The sequence below is a fragment of the Neoarius graeffei genome, chromosome 1, assembly GCF_027579695.1.
Source record: "Neoarius graeffei isolate fNeoGra1 chromosome 1, fNeoGra1.pri, whole genome shotgun sequence".
NCBI lineage: Eukaryota > Metazoa > Chordata > Actinopteri > Siluriformes > Ariidae > Neoarius > Neoarius graeffei.
The window spans coordinates 8,245,019-8,263,281 of NC_083569.1; the positions used below are offsets into that span (position 1 = coordinate 8,245,019).

An 18,263-nucleotide genomic window follows, 5' to 3' on the forward strand; every position below is an offset into this window, starting at 1 on the left:
GCTTTAATTCTTCCTTGGACATTTCCGTTCTGTAATTTTCAAACTTTCTTTGAGCTTTTGAACCGGTCTCAAAAAGAAATTCAGCAAGTTTTAATGCTTAAAGTGCATATCACGGGTAAATTCAGGAGCAAGATCAATGTAATTCTCCTATTTTATATTAAACTTTGGTCAAATATCTGTCATTTTTGTGCAATTTTTTTTTACCTTGCGCAATACCAGAAAAATTCAGTTGAAATCCAGCCATTTGAGGCGAATTGATCCGCCTCTGAAAAAACTTTGCATTTGGATTTCCCGGGAAACACTGATTTTCGTGACGTCACGTGCGGGACGCCTCCTTCTGAATCCTACATCAGCGCTGGCTTGTTTATGAGAAAACGACCTCTGGTTTTCTGCAAATTTCTTCAACGTTATCGCGTAATTATTAAAATGGTTAACAGATGTATCGTAGGAGGGTGTAGCAACACCAATCTTGATGGGATTAGTACTCATCGTTTTCCAAAAGACCAGACAATGAGAGAGAAACGGGAGTGCTTGGTCTACAACCGTGCAAAGCTCTCGCAGCCTGCTGGCGCTTCCGCAGATAACGTCACGATTCTGGCTCCGGACTCCCTTGGGATTTTTCCAGACGCTTTTTTGTTATTTTATTTTTTTCTGCTGTTGATAGATGGCCTTGTGCAAAATTACCCTTCTGGATGAGTGTGTAAAGGAACATACTTTTCATATGAAAAAAAAAAAAAAGAAATTGGTCCAGAATGTGCACTTTTAAAGATGAATGTAAACAAACTGCAGAAATGACAGGAGCAATTTGTGAAAAATGTGATCATTCTTGAAGAATGAATAAAAAAAAGAAAAGAAAAATATGTTCTTACCATCAAATACTTTCCATTTTTTTTTTGTATTTGTAAGGGTTTTGTTTTTCTCTACTCAAGGTACATGAGCTGATAGCCTAGTAGTAGAGTAGCCAATCGGAGTGCACGATTGCTCATTAGGGTGCATCAGTTGCCCTGACTTTCATAAAATCTGATGCATTTTTGTCTGGGTGTTCCTTTTCACCAATAAAGACATCCTGTAAAATGTTTTGACCATATTCAAAAGTCTAATGGTGGCACCATGAGGTTCTTTTTTTTTTTTTTGCCAAAAAACGCTTACAGTATTTTTTCGCGTAAGGTTTGAATCACAATGTTGGACTCTGTTTATTGATTTCTTGTGACCCAGAGATCATGTTAAGAACCTTTGCAAGGGGTTGAGAAGCATTAATGTGATTCATAATACATTTGTATTGTTTAAAAGTAGTTGAACAATGATTCAACGAACAGCTAAAACTCAAACTGTGCTTGATGATATATTTAGAATACAGTACAACACTGATATCGTAAAGTCCTTGGGATATTGGAAAAAACTTTATGATATCAGAACTTTATGATAAGCCTAAAGTCACTTTTTAATAGAGAGCAAAGAAAAACACTTTCAAATTCAATCTTTATTTGCTAACACATACATGCATTATACACTAAGTAACTTTAAAAACGCGCATTGATAAAACTTGCTGAATTCGTGCTGAGTTTATCTCAAGAAGAAAAGAAATGTATCACAATGGAAAAATAACTTCGTTCCGCCTGAATAAGTTCCAAATCTGTGCTCAAATCAGAATTTAAGGGAGTTGTACTCAATAACGTACAATATGACTCGGGTAGTCAATGACATGGACAGGCTTTAATTTTCAAACAAATTTTGCATACACTGTACACACACAATCTTGCCTATAAATACCCGGGGGAAATGATGGGAAAATTGTCATTATTGAAGATGCCACGCCTAAGCCAAAATCAACGTGAACAGGCCATCGGGATGTTGCGTGCCGGAAGTACACAGACAGAGGTCGCCCGGCACTTCGGTGTTCATCATTCGACCATGTCCCGTTTGAGTCAGCGTTACAGACAGACAGGGAGCACCAGGGATCGTCCACGCCCTGGTCAGCCTCGAGTCACGACGCCAGTTCAGGATCAGCACATCAGGCTAGCTCACCTCCGTGACAGATTCCTGACCCCCTCAGTCACTGCTGCTGAGACCCCTGGACGACACAGACCCAGAATCTCCAGCATGACGGTCTGATCATGGACCAACTGTCACTTTGAATTTTTTTATTGTGAATTAATTCTTGAGTTTGACAATAAATGTCCTTTATCGATGTTTCAAGATGTGTGTGCATTACATACAATATCATAAATTTCAAATATATGCATGGAGCTAAAGTGATATCGTGTTGAATTCCATTGTGCATTTTTAAAGTTACTTAGTATATTTAATAGTAACACCAATACATCAGAAGAAATCTTTGATTGTGGTTTGTTTGGCACTGATCACATGGTGATTGACATCAAGATCATTTTCAATAGCTAACAAATCCTTCAAATATTCCTGCATCTTGGGAAGGGGCCGTCCAGGGAGGGCCACCATGTACCTTCGATGTTGATTGAGACCTGCCATGGCACTGGCATATGATGGCTTGTCAGAGTCGTCAGATGTTTCTTCAGATATTTCTTCTGGCTTGCTCTGAACTTCTGTCACAATCTCTTCATCTGTGAGTTTGGATGTTGTCTCCACGTTCTTGTCAGCATTGACAAAGTCTTCTGGTTCTGTACTGAATCCACAGGCCTTCAGGTTTGCTGCAAGGATGGCTAGGGGGATGTCGTCTTCTGGGTCATCATCTTCAACTGCGGACTCAGGAGACTCGGGAAGTTGAAACCCACAGTGCTTGAAGCAATTGCTGATTGTTTTAGCAGTCACAGCATCCCTCAGGGCTTGGAGAGTGTCCAGAAGGTTCCACTTGGGGTCCTCTGAGTTAAGATAACTTTGCAGGCTTCTGGGGTGCTTGACAGGAAAACCTCATCTCATCTCATTATCTCTAGCCGCTTTATCCTTCTACAGGGTCGCGGGCAAGCTGGAGCCTATCCCAGCTGACTACGGGCGAAAGGCGGGGTACACCCTGGACAAGTCGCCAGGTCATCACAGGGCTGACACATAGACACAGACAACCATTCACACTCACATTCACACCTACGGTCAATTTAGAGTCACCAGTTAACCTAACCTGCATGTCTTTGGACTGTGGGGGAAACCGGAGCACCCGGAGGAAACCCACGCGGACACGGGGAGAACATGCAAACTCCACACAGAAAGGCCCTCACCGGCCCCGGGGCTCGAACCCAGGACCTTCTTGCTGTGAGGCGACAGCGCTAACCACTACATCAAAGGCAAGCACACTATTGTTCTTCTTAAGTTTCCTTATTCTGCCTTATTCCAACACATTTTTTGGATCCACTGCTCCTCCTAGGGCGTTCGAGGAGGGGTCCAGTCATAAAAACATCACTCTTTCAGACAAATTTCACTTTTCCGCTAGTTATTTTTCCCCCCAGCGAAGAAAAATGCTCATTATATTACCTTTGTTCAAAGTGATTCATGTCTTCTGAAAGTTTTTGACTCTTTTCCATTCAGCTTTTGTGTTTTGAACTGAACTTGGAAACTGATTTCCAACAAACACCCGGAGGAAACCCACGCGGACACGGGGAGAACATGCAAACTCCACACAGAAAGGCCCTCGCCGGCCCCGGGGCTCGAACCCAGGACCTTCTTGCTGTGAGGCGACAGCGCTAACCACTACGCCACCGTGCCTCCCAGGAAAACTTTATGATAAGTGTAATTTATGGCCCCTGGGGACATCAAAATGATTTTACATTATACCTAAAATTTATGATAAGCAAGTTTATGATAACCCAAAAGTTTTATATCATATTTAATGGACTTTATGACGGGAAATGATAATCACTTTACATTATCCATAACTTTACAATATCAGTGTTTACGATATCTGTGCTGTACTGTATGTACTAAAAATGTGTGTCTAAGATATTTGGTATACTCTATAAGGTGCCATAATGTTTCATGAAAAGTGATGGAAATTTTGTCATAAAAGCAGCTTTTTCCATCACTTTGAGCTCCTGGTGCCACCATTAAACTTGTCAAAATATTTCACCCAGTGTGTTTTCTTGCCAAAAGGAACATAAAAACAAAAATGCATCATGATCGGAGGAACTTTTCATTCTTAGGGGGCAACTGATGCACCCTAATGCTCATATCCAGTGAACATGTGTTCTAGTCTCTGGGTTTTATGATGATTTTGCACTGAAAGGGGGCGCGTGCTCTAATAGTGTAGTGTTTATGGGATTTGTAGTCTTTTAGTAGACTGTGTTTTGACTACAATTAGTTAATACCGGAAAAACTATTTTTTTGTTCACAAAAATTGTACAAGGTCAGAAAATATGGAGCGAGTACAACGTCCGGGATGTGACTAAAAAATATTAAACACTAGATATTCTTCAAAAGTGAGCTTTTTGACTGAGTCGATTTTCACTTCCGCGTTCAGTGACTTCCGGATTCAGCCAGTCACCGCTCCTTATTGGCTGAAGACGGCGCGTTCGGAAACGTCACACCGTTGCTAAGCAACCCAGAGCATAACGCTGGGACCACTAGCTCGCTTGGAGAGCTGAAGTTTAGGGTCTAAGCTGCTAAATTTTTGTTTATTATTATTATTATTTCCAGAACTTTCTGCGAAAATAAATAAAAAATGGCGAAGACGGTTTTGTCAGAGGTTTTGCATGAGACTGGTTTGGGTCGAAATTTCGCCATTCCAATGTCAACCACCGAGAATAAGGCTTTTGAGGATGAGGTAAGGAAAGACCTCGCAGAAAGTAGCGTAAATATCAAAGTGCAAAGGTCGATTAAATACTTTTGTAGTGTTTTATAATGCTATCGCACAGCCCTCTATATTCTCAAGTGCGTTCTGTTCAGGTTCGGTCCAGTATGACGTCAGAGATGAACCCTGTGCTGGCCAGAGGTCCTTCATCTCAACAATCATAAAAACATCACTCCTCAAATCTTTCAGAAGATTCGTGTCTTCTGAAAGATTTGACTCTTTTCCATTCAGCTTTTGTGTTTTGAACTGAACTTCTCATCTGATCTCATTATCTCTAGCCGCTTTATCCTGTTCTACAGGGTCGCAGGTAAGCTGGAGCCTATCCCAGCAGGGGACACCCTGGACAAGTCGCCAGGTCATCACAGGGCTGACACATAGACAACCATTCACACTCACATTCGCACCTACGGTCAATTTAGAGTCACCAGTTAACCTAACCTGCATGTCTTTGGACTGTGGGGGAAACCGGAGCACCCGGAGGAAACCCACGCGGACACGGGGAGAACACGCAAACTCCGCACAGAAAGGCCCTCGCCGGCCACGGGGCTCGAACCCGGACCTTCTTGCTGTGAGGCGACAGCGCTAACCACTACATCAAAGGCAAGCACACTATTGTTCTTCTTAAGTTTCCTTATCCTGCCTTATTCCAACACATTTTTTGGATCCACTGCTCCTCCTAGGGCGTTCGAGGAGGGGTCCAGTCATAAAAACATCACTCCTTCAGACAAATTTCACTTTTCCGCTAGTTATTTTTCCCCCCAGCGAAGAAAAATGCTCATTATATTACCTTTGTTCAAAGTGATTCATGTCTTCTGAAAGTTTTTGACTCTTTTCCATTCAGCTTTTGTGTTTTGAACTGAACTTGGAAACTGATTTCCAACAAAAGTGATTGAAGCTGGAAAATGAAATGATAAACTCCATTACATTAGAAAAGGGATCCTTTCTCCAGCAAAAAAATCATCATAAAAAGTCAACAATTATCGACACCTTAACGATCTTTTGGCCGTTGCAAAAGTAGAAAAGGCTTTCGTCTCATCTCATTATCTGTAGCCGCTTTATCCTGTTCTACAGGGTCGCAGGCAAGCTGGAGCCTATCCCGGCAGGGTACACCCTGGACAAGTCGCCAGGTCATCACAGGGCTGACACATAGACACAGACAACCATTCACACTCACATTCACACCTACGGTCAATTTAGAGTCACCAGTTAACCTAACCTGCATGTCTTTGGACTGTGGGGGAAACCGGAGCACCCGGAGGAAACCCATGCGGACACAGGGACAACATGCAAACTCCGCACAGAAAGGCCCTCACTGGCCACGGGGCTCGAACCCGGACCTTCTTGCTGTGAGGCGACAGCGCTAACCACTACACCACCGTGCCGCCATTGTAATGAGATAATCAATGTAATTCTCTTTACCTGTCAGTGCTTATAATGATTGGTGTATGAATCCAGTTGAGAATGAAAGTGTGCATCAGGACTGGGATCTCATTGAACGCAACGGAAAAGCCGTTGTCCAAGTGGTCAGATATGAAGCTCCAAAGACAAACAAAAATGACCATGAACATGCAACTGTAGGTGCATTTGGGTAATTGAGTGATCAATCTCATTAAATCTGAAGGTTAATAATTAAAATTGAATCAGTCTCATTTGAATCATACCATTGAATCATTAAAATTGAATCAGTCTCATTATCATTAAATCACTCATGGAATCAGTCTCATTAATCAGTCTCATTAATTAATACCATTAATTTTGTTGCTTAATAATAAATTACCAAACAGCTAAATTATGGTATATTCCAAATTATTATGATCACTTACCATATGACATAAATCATTTGCACCTTTGAATTCTTGGAGATTGGGGACTTCAAAGATATTGGAACACAAATAAACACACAGTTTCAATAATAAATGAATTTATTATAACAAAGAAAAAAAATGGATAATGGCAGTTGAAATATATACAAACAGTGAGGTGTGTGTGGGGGTGTGTGAGTGAAGACAAAAGATTAGCTTTGTGTGCTAATTAAGACAAAGGAATGCTAGCTAAGACAAAGGAATGTTATCTAAGTAGAACAAAGGATTAGCTCTGTTGCTAACTAAGGTGTGTTTGTGGGTGTGAGGCCTTGTGTCCACGTGGTGGGGTTGACCATGTGTTGCTAAGTAAAACAAAGAATTAGCACGTGTTGCTAACGTGTGCTTGTGTGTGTGGCCTGTGTGTGTGAAAGGGCCCTATGGCCTGAGCAGAAGGCTAGCATGGATTGCTAGCTAAGGTGTGTTTGTGTGTGTCACGTGTTTGGGTAGGCCTAGATTAGCCTCGTGTTTAGCTAAGACAAAGGAATGCTAGCTAAGGTAAAGGAATGCTAGCTAAGGTGTGTTGGTGTGTGTGGGGGAGGACCGCCACATGTTTCTAAGACAATACACTTAGCTTTGGATGCTAATGGGACAAAAGAAATTAGCCGTAGGCTAATTTCACTAGCTTATAACAGTACTGAATCCACTGAAACCTTGATAAGGTCAAAATGTGTGATAAGGAAATTAAAGTGTTAGTCAGGAATAAAGAAGCATGCACAGCCTATCTATTAAAACAACTGAGAGATTAAAACAAAACAATAATCAATTCAACACGCTGCATGTTTACAGTGTAACAAACCGTTCCTGAGGTTAAATTCACACTACTTCAATAAAAGCTAATTCCTAAGACTAGGTTTTTTGATTATGCCCAAAAATGCCAGTCTTACGCGAGATTATGAGAAGATGTCCCGAGACTTTTGGAGTTTTCACCGTTGTGGAGATCTCCGTGAAGCACAGGGGATTTCTCGGAGAGGCTTAGTTCACAGAAGCCCGTAGAGACTTCTGTAGAAAAACAAAGAATTTTTGGTCCGACGCTTCGTAGCTCGTGGGAAGGAAATCTTTGTAGAACAAGGTGCACAGCGCTTTCAGTTAAAAAAAAGAAAGGGTCCAGCCGCTCTCTTAACTTTGAATTAAAACTGCTTGGGCAGCAGTCGTGACTTCACTTCTAATACGAATAAAACTGCTTGTAACTCGATTGAGTTAAAGATCGCGCGACTCTGGAGTCTACCTTGGCCAAGGGTAAGAAAGAAATCGCGCTAAATCGTGGATCTTGCAAGAAAGAGGTCTTTTTCTGGTTTGCTCGGGTGGAGCGAGCGATTCCTCCTTGTGTCCGTGTTGAATTCACGGCGCCGAAAGAGGAGGAGCTAGGAGTTCCCGGGTTTCTTATGCTTTCATGGAGGATGTGACGTTGGTGATCCCGCCCTCGCGTGACGTAGGTCAACGCGGAAGTTGGCTGATGGGAAATCTTAAAAGGGACTGTACCTAGACAACAATATCTAATGCATTCACAACATCCTGCCTGCTCATAACTCAGGGTTGTGGTGGTTTGAATTATGTCACTAGTTTATGTTTTGTGAAATATAATTAACTAAATATCATAAACAGGTACAAACAAATAATAGCCCAAGCACATCTCTAGTTGAGACCAGTTGGGAACTGGAGTGATGTAGATGAGATTGAGGCATCTAAGATTTTCCCAGTCCCCCTCATGTTTAGTTCGGATCCAGGTATTGATTGGCAATGAGTTACAACTTTCATACCTGCTTTATACCGAAAGCATTTCTTGACAGGGTCACAGTAATCAAGTAGCTGCTTTACAAACACCTAGCCAGAGGTGGACAAAGTATCCAACTTCATTACTTAAGTCAAAGTATAGATCCCACTGGTCAAGTGAAAGTTGTCCAGTCAAATTTTTTACTTAAGTACTGAAGTACTTGCTTTTCAAAATACTTTAGTACATTTTCTGTCAATGCATTGTTGTATTACTGCCACAACGCTTACGATACGTAATGCCTCTGAAGCAACCTACTGGATTTACGAAATGAATGCATGCTGTGCCATAATGGTGGTTTAACGTTAAGCTAGCTAGTCTTAACGTTATGCTAGCAAACTCTTTTCAAACTCGAAATCATATCGGGTAGCTAACGTTACTAGAAAAGAAAGATTTCTACATTCTGTTTATTTGGCAAGATTATGCTAAAACATTTCTGAAAGGACTTCAAATAATTTAACGTTATTCATGTTAGCGTAACTCCATTTTTACATGCTAACTCACAGTGTCCAAGTTAACTAGCTATGTGCTAACGTTAGCCGTGGGCAAATCCATAGAAAGTCATTTGACTAACCAGACTGCATAGCAACGTTTGCAACATTATCGCTAGCTCTAAAAAACACAACTTCATTGCAAGCTTTCTCTTAGAATAAAACGTTTACATACCTCAAGATGCTCCCGCAGGTTGAACGGCGAGTTTTTGCAGGCTGTGATGCGCTCCGTTTTAGGTAAACAAAGCAAACATTTTAAAACGGAACGAATCTTTAATCCTTTCAGAAAACTGAAACATGGGTTCATGGGCCATGGGTGTGTGCATTCCCCAGAACCTCAACCATTCTGACAGTGTTCAAATGATGCTGCTGAGAAATCAATGAACTTTATTTTATACAGTCAGTGGACGTGACATGACCCTAGTGATTAGGCTGTCTCAGTGTCACCTGCGAAAAAAATCACATTTGAAAAAAGAAAAGAAAAAAATCCACTTTCAAAGCTACTTCATAGTAATGAGTGTTGAGAGGACCTTGATAGAAATGTCGTGGAGTGAAAAGTATGATATTTGTCGTTCAAAAAATAATACTCAAGGAAAGTACAGATACTCAAAAAGTGTACTTAAGTACAGTACTCAAGTACAGTTGCGGTCAGAAGTTTACATACAGTGACATGAACGTCATCTTGGATATGAATGTCATGGCAATATTTGGGCTTTCAGTCATTTCTTTGAACTGTTCTTTTTCTGTGACAGAATGATTGTACAGCATACAATGTCTCTTCGCAAGATTCACCTTGACCAAACATTTTTTGTTTACCATGAACAAGCTTCTGGCAGAATTCTGGTTGGATATTTCACGACTGTTCATGGTAGAATTAAATTAAATTTGTTTTTTTCTTGGCATGGACTCGACTTATAAGCACGGCCCATATATTTTCAACAGGGTTGAAGTCAGGACTTGTTTTAGGCTTAATGTTAGCCTGCTTTATCCTCCACAACCAGCTCTGATGCGTGTTTGGGTTCATTGTCCTGCTGTAAGTCCCAAGTCGTGTTCAAGTTTCTGATGGTTTATGCTGAAGAATTCTGAGGTAGTCCTCCTTCATTATTCCATCCACTTTGTGCAATGAACGAGTTCCACTGGCAGCAAAACAGCCCCAGAGCACGATGATCCCACCACCACCACCAGCTGGTACAGTGTCCCTCTGTACATGGTGGTCATTGTGGCCAAACAACTCAATCTTTGTCTCATCTGACCATACAGCTTTCCTCCAGAAGGCTTTTTCTTTGTCCGTGTGGTCAGCTTCAAACTTTAGTTAAGCTTGAAGGTGTCAATTTTGGAGCAGGGGGTTATTTCTTGGATAGCAGTTCATGGTGATCTGAAATGTAGACAGTGATCCATCAGCTTTCAGTTCATGGCAAGGCTGTGCCATGGTGGTTCCCAGGTTGTTCCAAACCAATTTCCCTTCAGCTGAGGGTGACAGTTTGGGTTTTCTTGAAGCACTTCACAATAACTTGGATACAATTGTTTGAACTGATCTTGAAATTTGCAGTTGTTTAGAAATGGCTCCAAGAGACATTCCGGAGTTGTGTATATCTGCGATCCTCTTTCTCAGGTCTGCACTGAGCTCCTTGGACTTTCCAATTTTACTGTTTGCTGGTCAAGCCCAATGACTGTTGTAAACAAACCCTTTTTATGAAGGCACAGAGAAGCTACCAGTTGTAGTCAATCATGATCACTAACAAGAAGTTAAGAGGCCTCGGCCTTGGCAAGATAAGAGACATTTTGGAAGTTTCAGCACCTCTGAGTTAATAATTTAAGTGAGCGTATGTAAATTTTTGATCCTGTATGTATATTTTTGACCCGGTGTTGATTTCAGAAAACCCAAAGAAAATTAAAACTTGTGCACCAAATCCTAGTGGTTTTTTTCTAATTAAAGATGTATGCTGTCCAATCATTCTGCCACAGAAAAAGGACAGTTCAGAGAAATTACTGAAAGCCCAAATATTGCCATGAGATTCATATTCAAGATGACATTCATGTCACTGTATGTAAACTTCTGACCACAACTGTAAATGTACTTCGCTACTGTCCACCTCTGCACCTAGCTAAAAATGCACGTTACGGGTAGAACAATTTTACTAAAGCAGGAAAAATTGTCACGAACATCAGAATCAAGACTATCATACATAGTGGAATAAATGTGAACTGTTGAAAACCAGGAGTAAAATTCATCTTCTCCACCCACCAGATCCAGAGAAAACAGAAAGAGCTCTCAAATGTGGAAAACAAAGCGAGCCGCTACAAGGAGAGGTCCAGTGCCATGACTGAACATGCGAAAAATGTCCAGCAAGAGCATACTCACAATCAGGTGAAAAAGATATTCAAAGCACGTCCGGTGTTTGACCCGAGCAGCAGTATATTATCTAAAAAAAGCTACTTCTATTGTAAATGTGTGATTAAGCGATATGTGTCTCCATGTAGAGTCTGTGCAGAGCTGTCGAGAATCAGACCGAGTCCAATCTGCATTTCAAGGCCTTGGATGAGAGAGAGATGGGGCGTCTGCATCAGGAGCGTTCCCAGCTGAAGAAGGAGAAGATATCAGTGCGAGAGAAGAAGAACTCGTTGGAGGTTATAAACGTTCTGTTCTCCTAACACCCTCTGATGTGTGCGCATGTGAATGGGATTTAAATAACTCGCTAGCTTAATTGTGAATTGTTTTTCGTGAGCGTACACAAAGCATACAAGTCCATAATGCCAAACCATCTCCTGCTGTAAATCCCAAATGTGTTCCCCTTTGCTCAGAACTACGTCTTCAGAGCTATACAGAAGATGGAGGAGCTCAAGATTCAGCTGAACTGGGACCAGCAGACTCTGGACGCCTGGCTGGAGGAATCAGCAAACAAAGACGAGGACACCATGGCCATCATGAAATACACGCAGCAAGACGAGAGCAGGATTCGAGTGAGTCTGTTCATATCTCTTTAATCTTATCCAACACTACATGAGTGATGTATATGCGAGTATGCTAGCATCCTGAACAAAGCTGATAAAGTCGAAGATGCTGTTCGTAGGCCTACCTTATATTTTGCCAGACATTCTTTCGGCTGATAAAGCGTCTTTTGCATGCTGTGGCTGACCCACACAGATTGCCTCTCCTTGATAATCTGACTCAGAACCACAAACTTATTGAGAATATGTTAACGGCAAACGGTGAAGGTGCCTTTTCCTTTCTTCTATTTTTCTGTCATGTCGCGTACCATTACATTTACAGTTAGGTCCATATATATTTGGACACTGACACAAATTTTGTTTTTTTACCTGTTTACTGAAACATATACAAGTTGTAGTTATATAATGGACATGGACATAAAGTCTAGACTTTCAGCTTTCATTTGAGGGTATCCACATTAAAATTGGATGAAGGGTTTAGGAGTTTCAGCTCCTTAACATGTGCCACCCTGTTTTTAAAGGGACCAAAAGTAATTGGACAACTGACTCAAAGGCTATTTCATGGGCAGGTCCGGGCAATTCCTTCGTTATGTCATTCTCAATTAAGCAGATAAAAGGCCTGGAGTTGATTTGAGGTGTGGTGCTTGCATTTGGAAGATTTTGCTGTGAAGAAAACATGCGGTCAAAGGAGCTCTCCATGCAGGTGAAACAAGCCATCCTTAAGCTGCGAAAACAGAAAAAACCCATCCGAGAAATTGCTACAATATTAGGAGTGGCAAAATCTACAGTTTGGTACATCCTGAGAAAGAAAGAAAGCACTGGTGAACTCATCAATGCAAAAAGACCTGGACGCCCACAGAAGACAACAGTGGTGGATGATCGCAGAATAATTTCCATGGTGAAGAGAAACTTCACAACAGCCAACCAAGTGAACAACACTCCAGGAGGTAGGCGTATCAATATCCAAATCTACCATAAAGAGAAGACTGCATGAAAGTAAATACAGAGGGTTCACTGCACGGTGCAAGCCACTCATAAGCCTCAAGAATAAAAAGGCTAGATTGGACTTTGCTAAAAAAACATCTAAAAAAGCCAGCGCAGTTCTGGAAGAACATTCTTTGGACAGATGAAACCAAGATCAACCTCTACCAGAATGATGGAAAGAAAAAAATATGGCGAAGGCGTGGTACAGCTCATGATCCAAAGCATACCACATCATCTGTAAAACACGGCGGAGGCAGTGTGATGGCTTGGGCATGCATGGCTGCCAGTGGCACTGGGTCACTAGTGTTTATTGATGTGACACAGGACAGAAGCAGCCGGATGAATTCTGAGGTATTCAGAGACATACTGTGTGCTCAAATCCAGCCAAATGCAGCCAAACTGATTGGTCGGCGTTTCATAATACAGATGGACAATGACCCAGAACATAAAGCCAAAGCAACCCAGGAGTTTATTCAAGCAAAGAAGTGGAATATTCTTGAATGGCCAAGTCAGTCACCTGATCTCAACCCAATTGAGCATGCATTTCACTTGTTAAAGACTAAACTTCAGACAGAAAGGCCCACAAACAAACAGCAACTGAAAACCGCTGCAGTAAAGGCCTGGCAGAGCATTAAAAAGGAGGAAATGCAGCGTCTGGTGATGTCCATGAGTTCAAGACTTCAGGCAGTCATTGCCAACAAAGGGTTTTCAACCAAGTATTAGAAATGAACATTTTATTTACAATTATTTAATTTGTCCAATTACTTTTGAGCCCCTGAAATGAAGGGATTGTGTTTAAAAAATGCTTTAGTTCCTCACATTTGTATGCAATCATTTTGTTCAACCCACTGAATTAAAGCTGAAAGTCTGAACTTCAACTGCATCTGAATTGTTTTGTTCAAAATTCATTGTGGTAATGTACAGAACCAAAATTAGAAAAATGTTGTCTCTGTCCAAATATTTATGGACCTAACTGTATATGACTTCTTTAATACAAAACATGTTCATGCTCTTCGGTAAGTTTCCTTTCTGCATTTAATACCTCATTTAAGTCGCTGTGTACCAATAAATGAAGGTACCAATACTGTTGTAATATGTGATACAGTGTCTTGCAAAAGTATTCATCCCCCTTTGTGTTTGTTCTGTTTTGTCGCATTACAAGCTGGAATTAAAACGGATTTTTGGACGGTTAGCACCATTTGATTTACACAACAGGCCTACCACTTTAAAGGTGAAAATTGTTTTATTGTGACATAGACAATAACTAAGATGAAAAAAACATAAATTTAGAGCGTGCATAGGTATTCACCCCCACAAAGTCAATACTTTGTAGAGCCACCTGTTGCTGCAATTACAACTGCAAGTCTCTTGGGGTCTGCCTCTATTAGCTTAGCACATCTAGCCACTGGGATTTTTGCCCATTCCTCAAGGCAAAACTGCTCCAACTCCTTCAAGTTAGATGGGTTGCGTTGGTGGACAGCAATCTTCAAGTTATGCCACAGATTCTCAGCTGGATTGAGGTTTGTGCTTTAACTAGGCAAGACATTTAAATGTTTCCCTTTAAGTCACTCCAGTGTAGCTTTATCAGTATGTTTAGGGTCATTGTCCTGCTGGAACGTGAACCTTTGACCCAGTCTGAAACCTCTGACTGACTCAAACAGGTTTTCCTCCAGAATTGCCCTGTATTTAATGCCATCCATCTTTCCTTCAGTCCTGACCAGCTTTCCTGTCCCTACAGATGAAAAACATTCCCACAGCATGATGCTGCCACCACCATGCTTCACTGTTGGAATGGTGTTCTCAGGGTGTTGGGTTTGCGCCACACATGGCATTTCCCATGATGGCCAAAATGATCAATTTTAATCTCATTTGATCAGAGAATCTTCTTCCATGTGTTTGGAGAGTCTGCCACATGCTGTTGGGCAAACTCCAAACATGTTTTCTTAAGCAATGACTTTTTTTCTGGCCACTCTTCCATAAAGCCCCGCTCTGTGGAGTGTACGGCTTAAAGTGGTCCTGTGGACAGATACTCCCATCTCCGCTGTGGATCTTTGCAGCTCCTTCAGTGTTATCTTTGGTGTCTTTGTTGTATCTCTGATTAATGCCCTCTTTGCCCGGTCTGTGAGTTTTGATGGGCAGGGCCTTCTCTTGTCAGGTTTGTAGTGGTAACATAGTCATTCCATTTTGCTATAATGGATTTAATGGTGCACCGTGGGATATTCAAAGTTTGGGATAATTTTTATAACCCAACCCTGATCTATACTTCTCCACAACTTTGTCTCTGACCTGTCTGGAGGCTCCTTGGTTTTCATGTTGCTTGCTTAGTCGTGTTGCAGAGTCAGGGTCCTTCCAGAACAGGTTGATTTATACAGACATCATGTGACAGATCATGTGACATTTTGATTGCACACAGGTGGATCTTAATCAACTATTTATGTGACTTATGAAGTGAATTGGTTGGAGCAGCTCTTATTTAGGGGTTTCATACGACAGGGGATGGTAGGCATGTTGTGTACATCAGATGGTGCTAACCCTCCGAAAATCCATTTTAATTCCTTCTTGTAATGCAACAAAACAAGAAAAACACCAAGGGTGATGAATACTTTTGCAAGACACTATGTCTAATTAACCCTTATTCCACGAAATCGAGTCATACATGAGCTGACAGCCGATGAGACGCATAGCACCGAGATGGCTATAAGCCATGTAAGACGAGATTGAGTGGATTTTATTACTGGATTTTGAGAAGCAGGGCATTTTTATTTTAATTTTTATGCAAATTCATAGCACTCTGTTCCAACCCTCTTATCAAAGGTATCGTCAGATATGGTTCTGAACATAAACTGTCCTCATATGCTGACGACTTACTGACGTATATATCTGATCTCTCTGTCTCCGTCCCTGCTGCCGTTTCCACTTTCACATCCTTCAGCCAATTATCAGGGTCCAAACTGAATCTAAGTAAAAGTGAATTTAAGCCACTTAATGCAGCTGCAAAAAGTTTCCCCTTACATAACTTACCGTTTAAAGTCACTCCTAGCAGTTTTATTTATCTTGGGGTGTATGTTACAGATAGATTTGGAAAACTCTTTCAGGCTGACTTTGTCTCCTTTTTAACCTGCATTAAGGAGACTTTGGAGTGCTGGTCTGCTTTACATCTCTCTTTACAGGGAGTGCAGAATTATTAGGCAAGTTGTATTTTTGAGGATTAGTTTTATTATTGAAAAACAACTATGTTCTTGATGAACCCAAAAGACTCATAAATATCAAAGCTGAGTATTTTTGGAAGTTGGAGTAGGGCTTTCTTAGTTTTAGCTATCTTAGGAGGATATCTGTGTGTGCAGGTGACTATAACTGTGCATAATTATTAGGCAACTTAACAAAAAACAAACATATACCCATTTCACTCATTTATTTTCACCAGGGAAACCAATATAACAACTCAACATTCACTAATATACATTGCTGGCATTCAAAAAAAACAAACAAAAACAAATCAGTGACTAATATAGCCGCCTTTCTTTACAAGGACACTCAAAAGCCTGCCATCCATGGATTCAGTCAGTGTTTTGATCTGTTTGCGATCAACATTGCGTGCAGCAGCAACCACAGCCTCCCAGACACTGTTCAGAGATGTGTACTGTTTCCCCTCCTTGTAGATCTCACATTTGATGAGGGACCACAGGTTTTCTATGGGGTTCAGATCAGGTGAACAAGGAGGCCACGTCATTAATCTTTCTTCCTTTAGACCCTTTCTGGCCAGCCATGCTGTGGAGTACTTGGATGCGTGTGATGGAGCATTGTCCTGCATGAAAATCATGTTTTTCTTGAAGGATGCTGACTTCTTCCTGTACCACTGCTTGAAGAAGGTGTCTTCCAAAAACTGACAATAGGACTGGGAGTCGAGCTTGACGCCATCCTCAACCCGAAAAGGTCCCACAAGCTCATCTTTGATGATACCAGCCCATACCAGTACCCCACCTCCACCTTGCTGGCGTCTGAGTCGGACTGGAGCTCTCTGCCCTTTGCTGATCCAGCCACGAGCCCATCCATCTGGCCCATCAAGACTCACTCTCATTTCATCTGTCCATAAGACCTTAGAAAAATCAGTCTTGTGATACTTCTTGGCCCAGTCTTGACGTTTCATCTTGTGTGTCTTGTTCAGTGGTGGTCATTTTTCAGCCTTTGTTACCTTGGCCGTGTCCCTGAGTATTGCACACCTTGTGCTTTTTGACACTCCAGTGATGTTGCAGCTCTGAAATATGGCAAAACTGGTGGCGAGTGGCATCTTGGCAGCTTCACGCTTGACTTTCCTCAGTTCACGGGCAGTTAGTTTGCGCCTTTTTTTTTTCAACGCGCTTCTTGCGACCCTGTTGACTATTTTGAATGAAGCGCTTGATTGTTCGATGGTCACGCTTCAAAAGCTGGGCAATTTTAAGAGTGCTCCATCCCTTTGCAATATATGTCACTATTTTTGACTTTTCTGAGTCCGTCAAATCCCTCTTCTGACCCATTTTGCCAAAGGAAAGGAAGTTGCCTAATAATTTTGCACACCTGATATAGGGTGTTGATGTCATTAGACCACACCCCTTTTCATTACAGAGATGCACATCACCTGGTATGCTTAATTGGTAGGAGGCTTTCAAGCCTATGCAGCTTGGAGCAGGCCAACATGTATAGAGAGGGTAATGTGGTCAACATACTCATTTGCCTAATAATTCTGCACTCCCTGTAGTTGCAAGAATTAATTTGATTAAACTGAACATTCTCCCTCAACTTCCATATTTATTCCAGTGTTTACCGGTTTTTCTTCCCAATTCATTTTTTAAAAAGATTGATGGTCTAATTATGCCTTTTATATGGGATAGGAAAACTCCAAAGATAGGGAAACAGCTTCTGCAGAGGCCTAGACCAGATGGGCCTGGCATTACCAGACTTTAGGTTCTATCTTCGGATTGGTCAGTATTGGTTGCGGAGTGGGGTGGTGTCTCCGTCCCCAACGTGGCTGGAGATGGAGACAGCCTCATCCAGACCGGTGTCCCTGCCTTGCCTTGTTCACTCCTCCATTACAGGCCCCTACTCTTCTTTCAACCTCGAGCTGGCCTAGTATTTAGCATGTCCGTCTCTCGACCGAGAGATCGCGAGTTCTACTCGTGGTCGGGTCATACCAAAGACCATCATAAAAATGGTACCTGTTGCCATCTGGCAAAGCACGCTGCAATACAGATGTGAGTTGGGAAGTCATACTCTCGCGGTTACCAGAGGACTAGCCTCCCACTGTAACCCTAGCTGTATAGGCAAGAGGCCGAGGGCTATGGAAACGGAGATCGGCGCCACACCCATGCGCTTCAAAGAGCTGGTTAGTACTGGGACAGGAGATTGCCTGGGAAGACCAGATCCTGGTGTGGAAGGGACTTTGACTTGACTTGACTCTTCCTTTACCAAAAATATCTGTG

The 18,263-nt window shown here is 41.8% G+C and overlaps 1 protein-coding gene across 1 annotated transcript in view; it reads left to right on the forward strand.

The window, feature by feature from the left end:
- The first annotated feature begins 4,530 nt into the window (after positions 1 to 4,530).
- The window catches only part of ccdc39 (coiled-coil domain containing 39), a 34,350-nt gene continuing 20,617 nt past the window's right edge, over positions 4,531 to 18,263 (forward strand). Inside the window, exons 1-4 of the mRNA XM_060929213.1 lie at positions 4,531 to 4,726; positions 11,123 to 11,242; positions 11,356 to 11,502; positions 11,677 to 11,835. Of these exons, the coding sequence (XP_060785196.1) occupies positions 4,625 to 4,726; positions 11,123 to 11,242; positions 11,356 to 11,502; positions 11,677 to 11,835 (528 nt within the window). The 5' untranslated portion in view covers positions 4,531 to 4,624. The remainder of the gene's footprint in view (positions 4,727 to 11,122; positions 11,243 to 11,355; positions 11,503 to 11,676; positions 11,836 to 18,263) is intronic.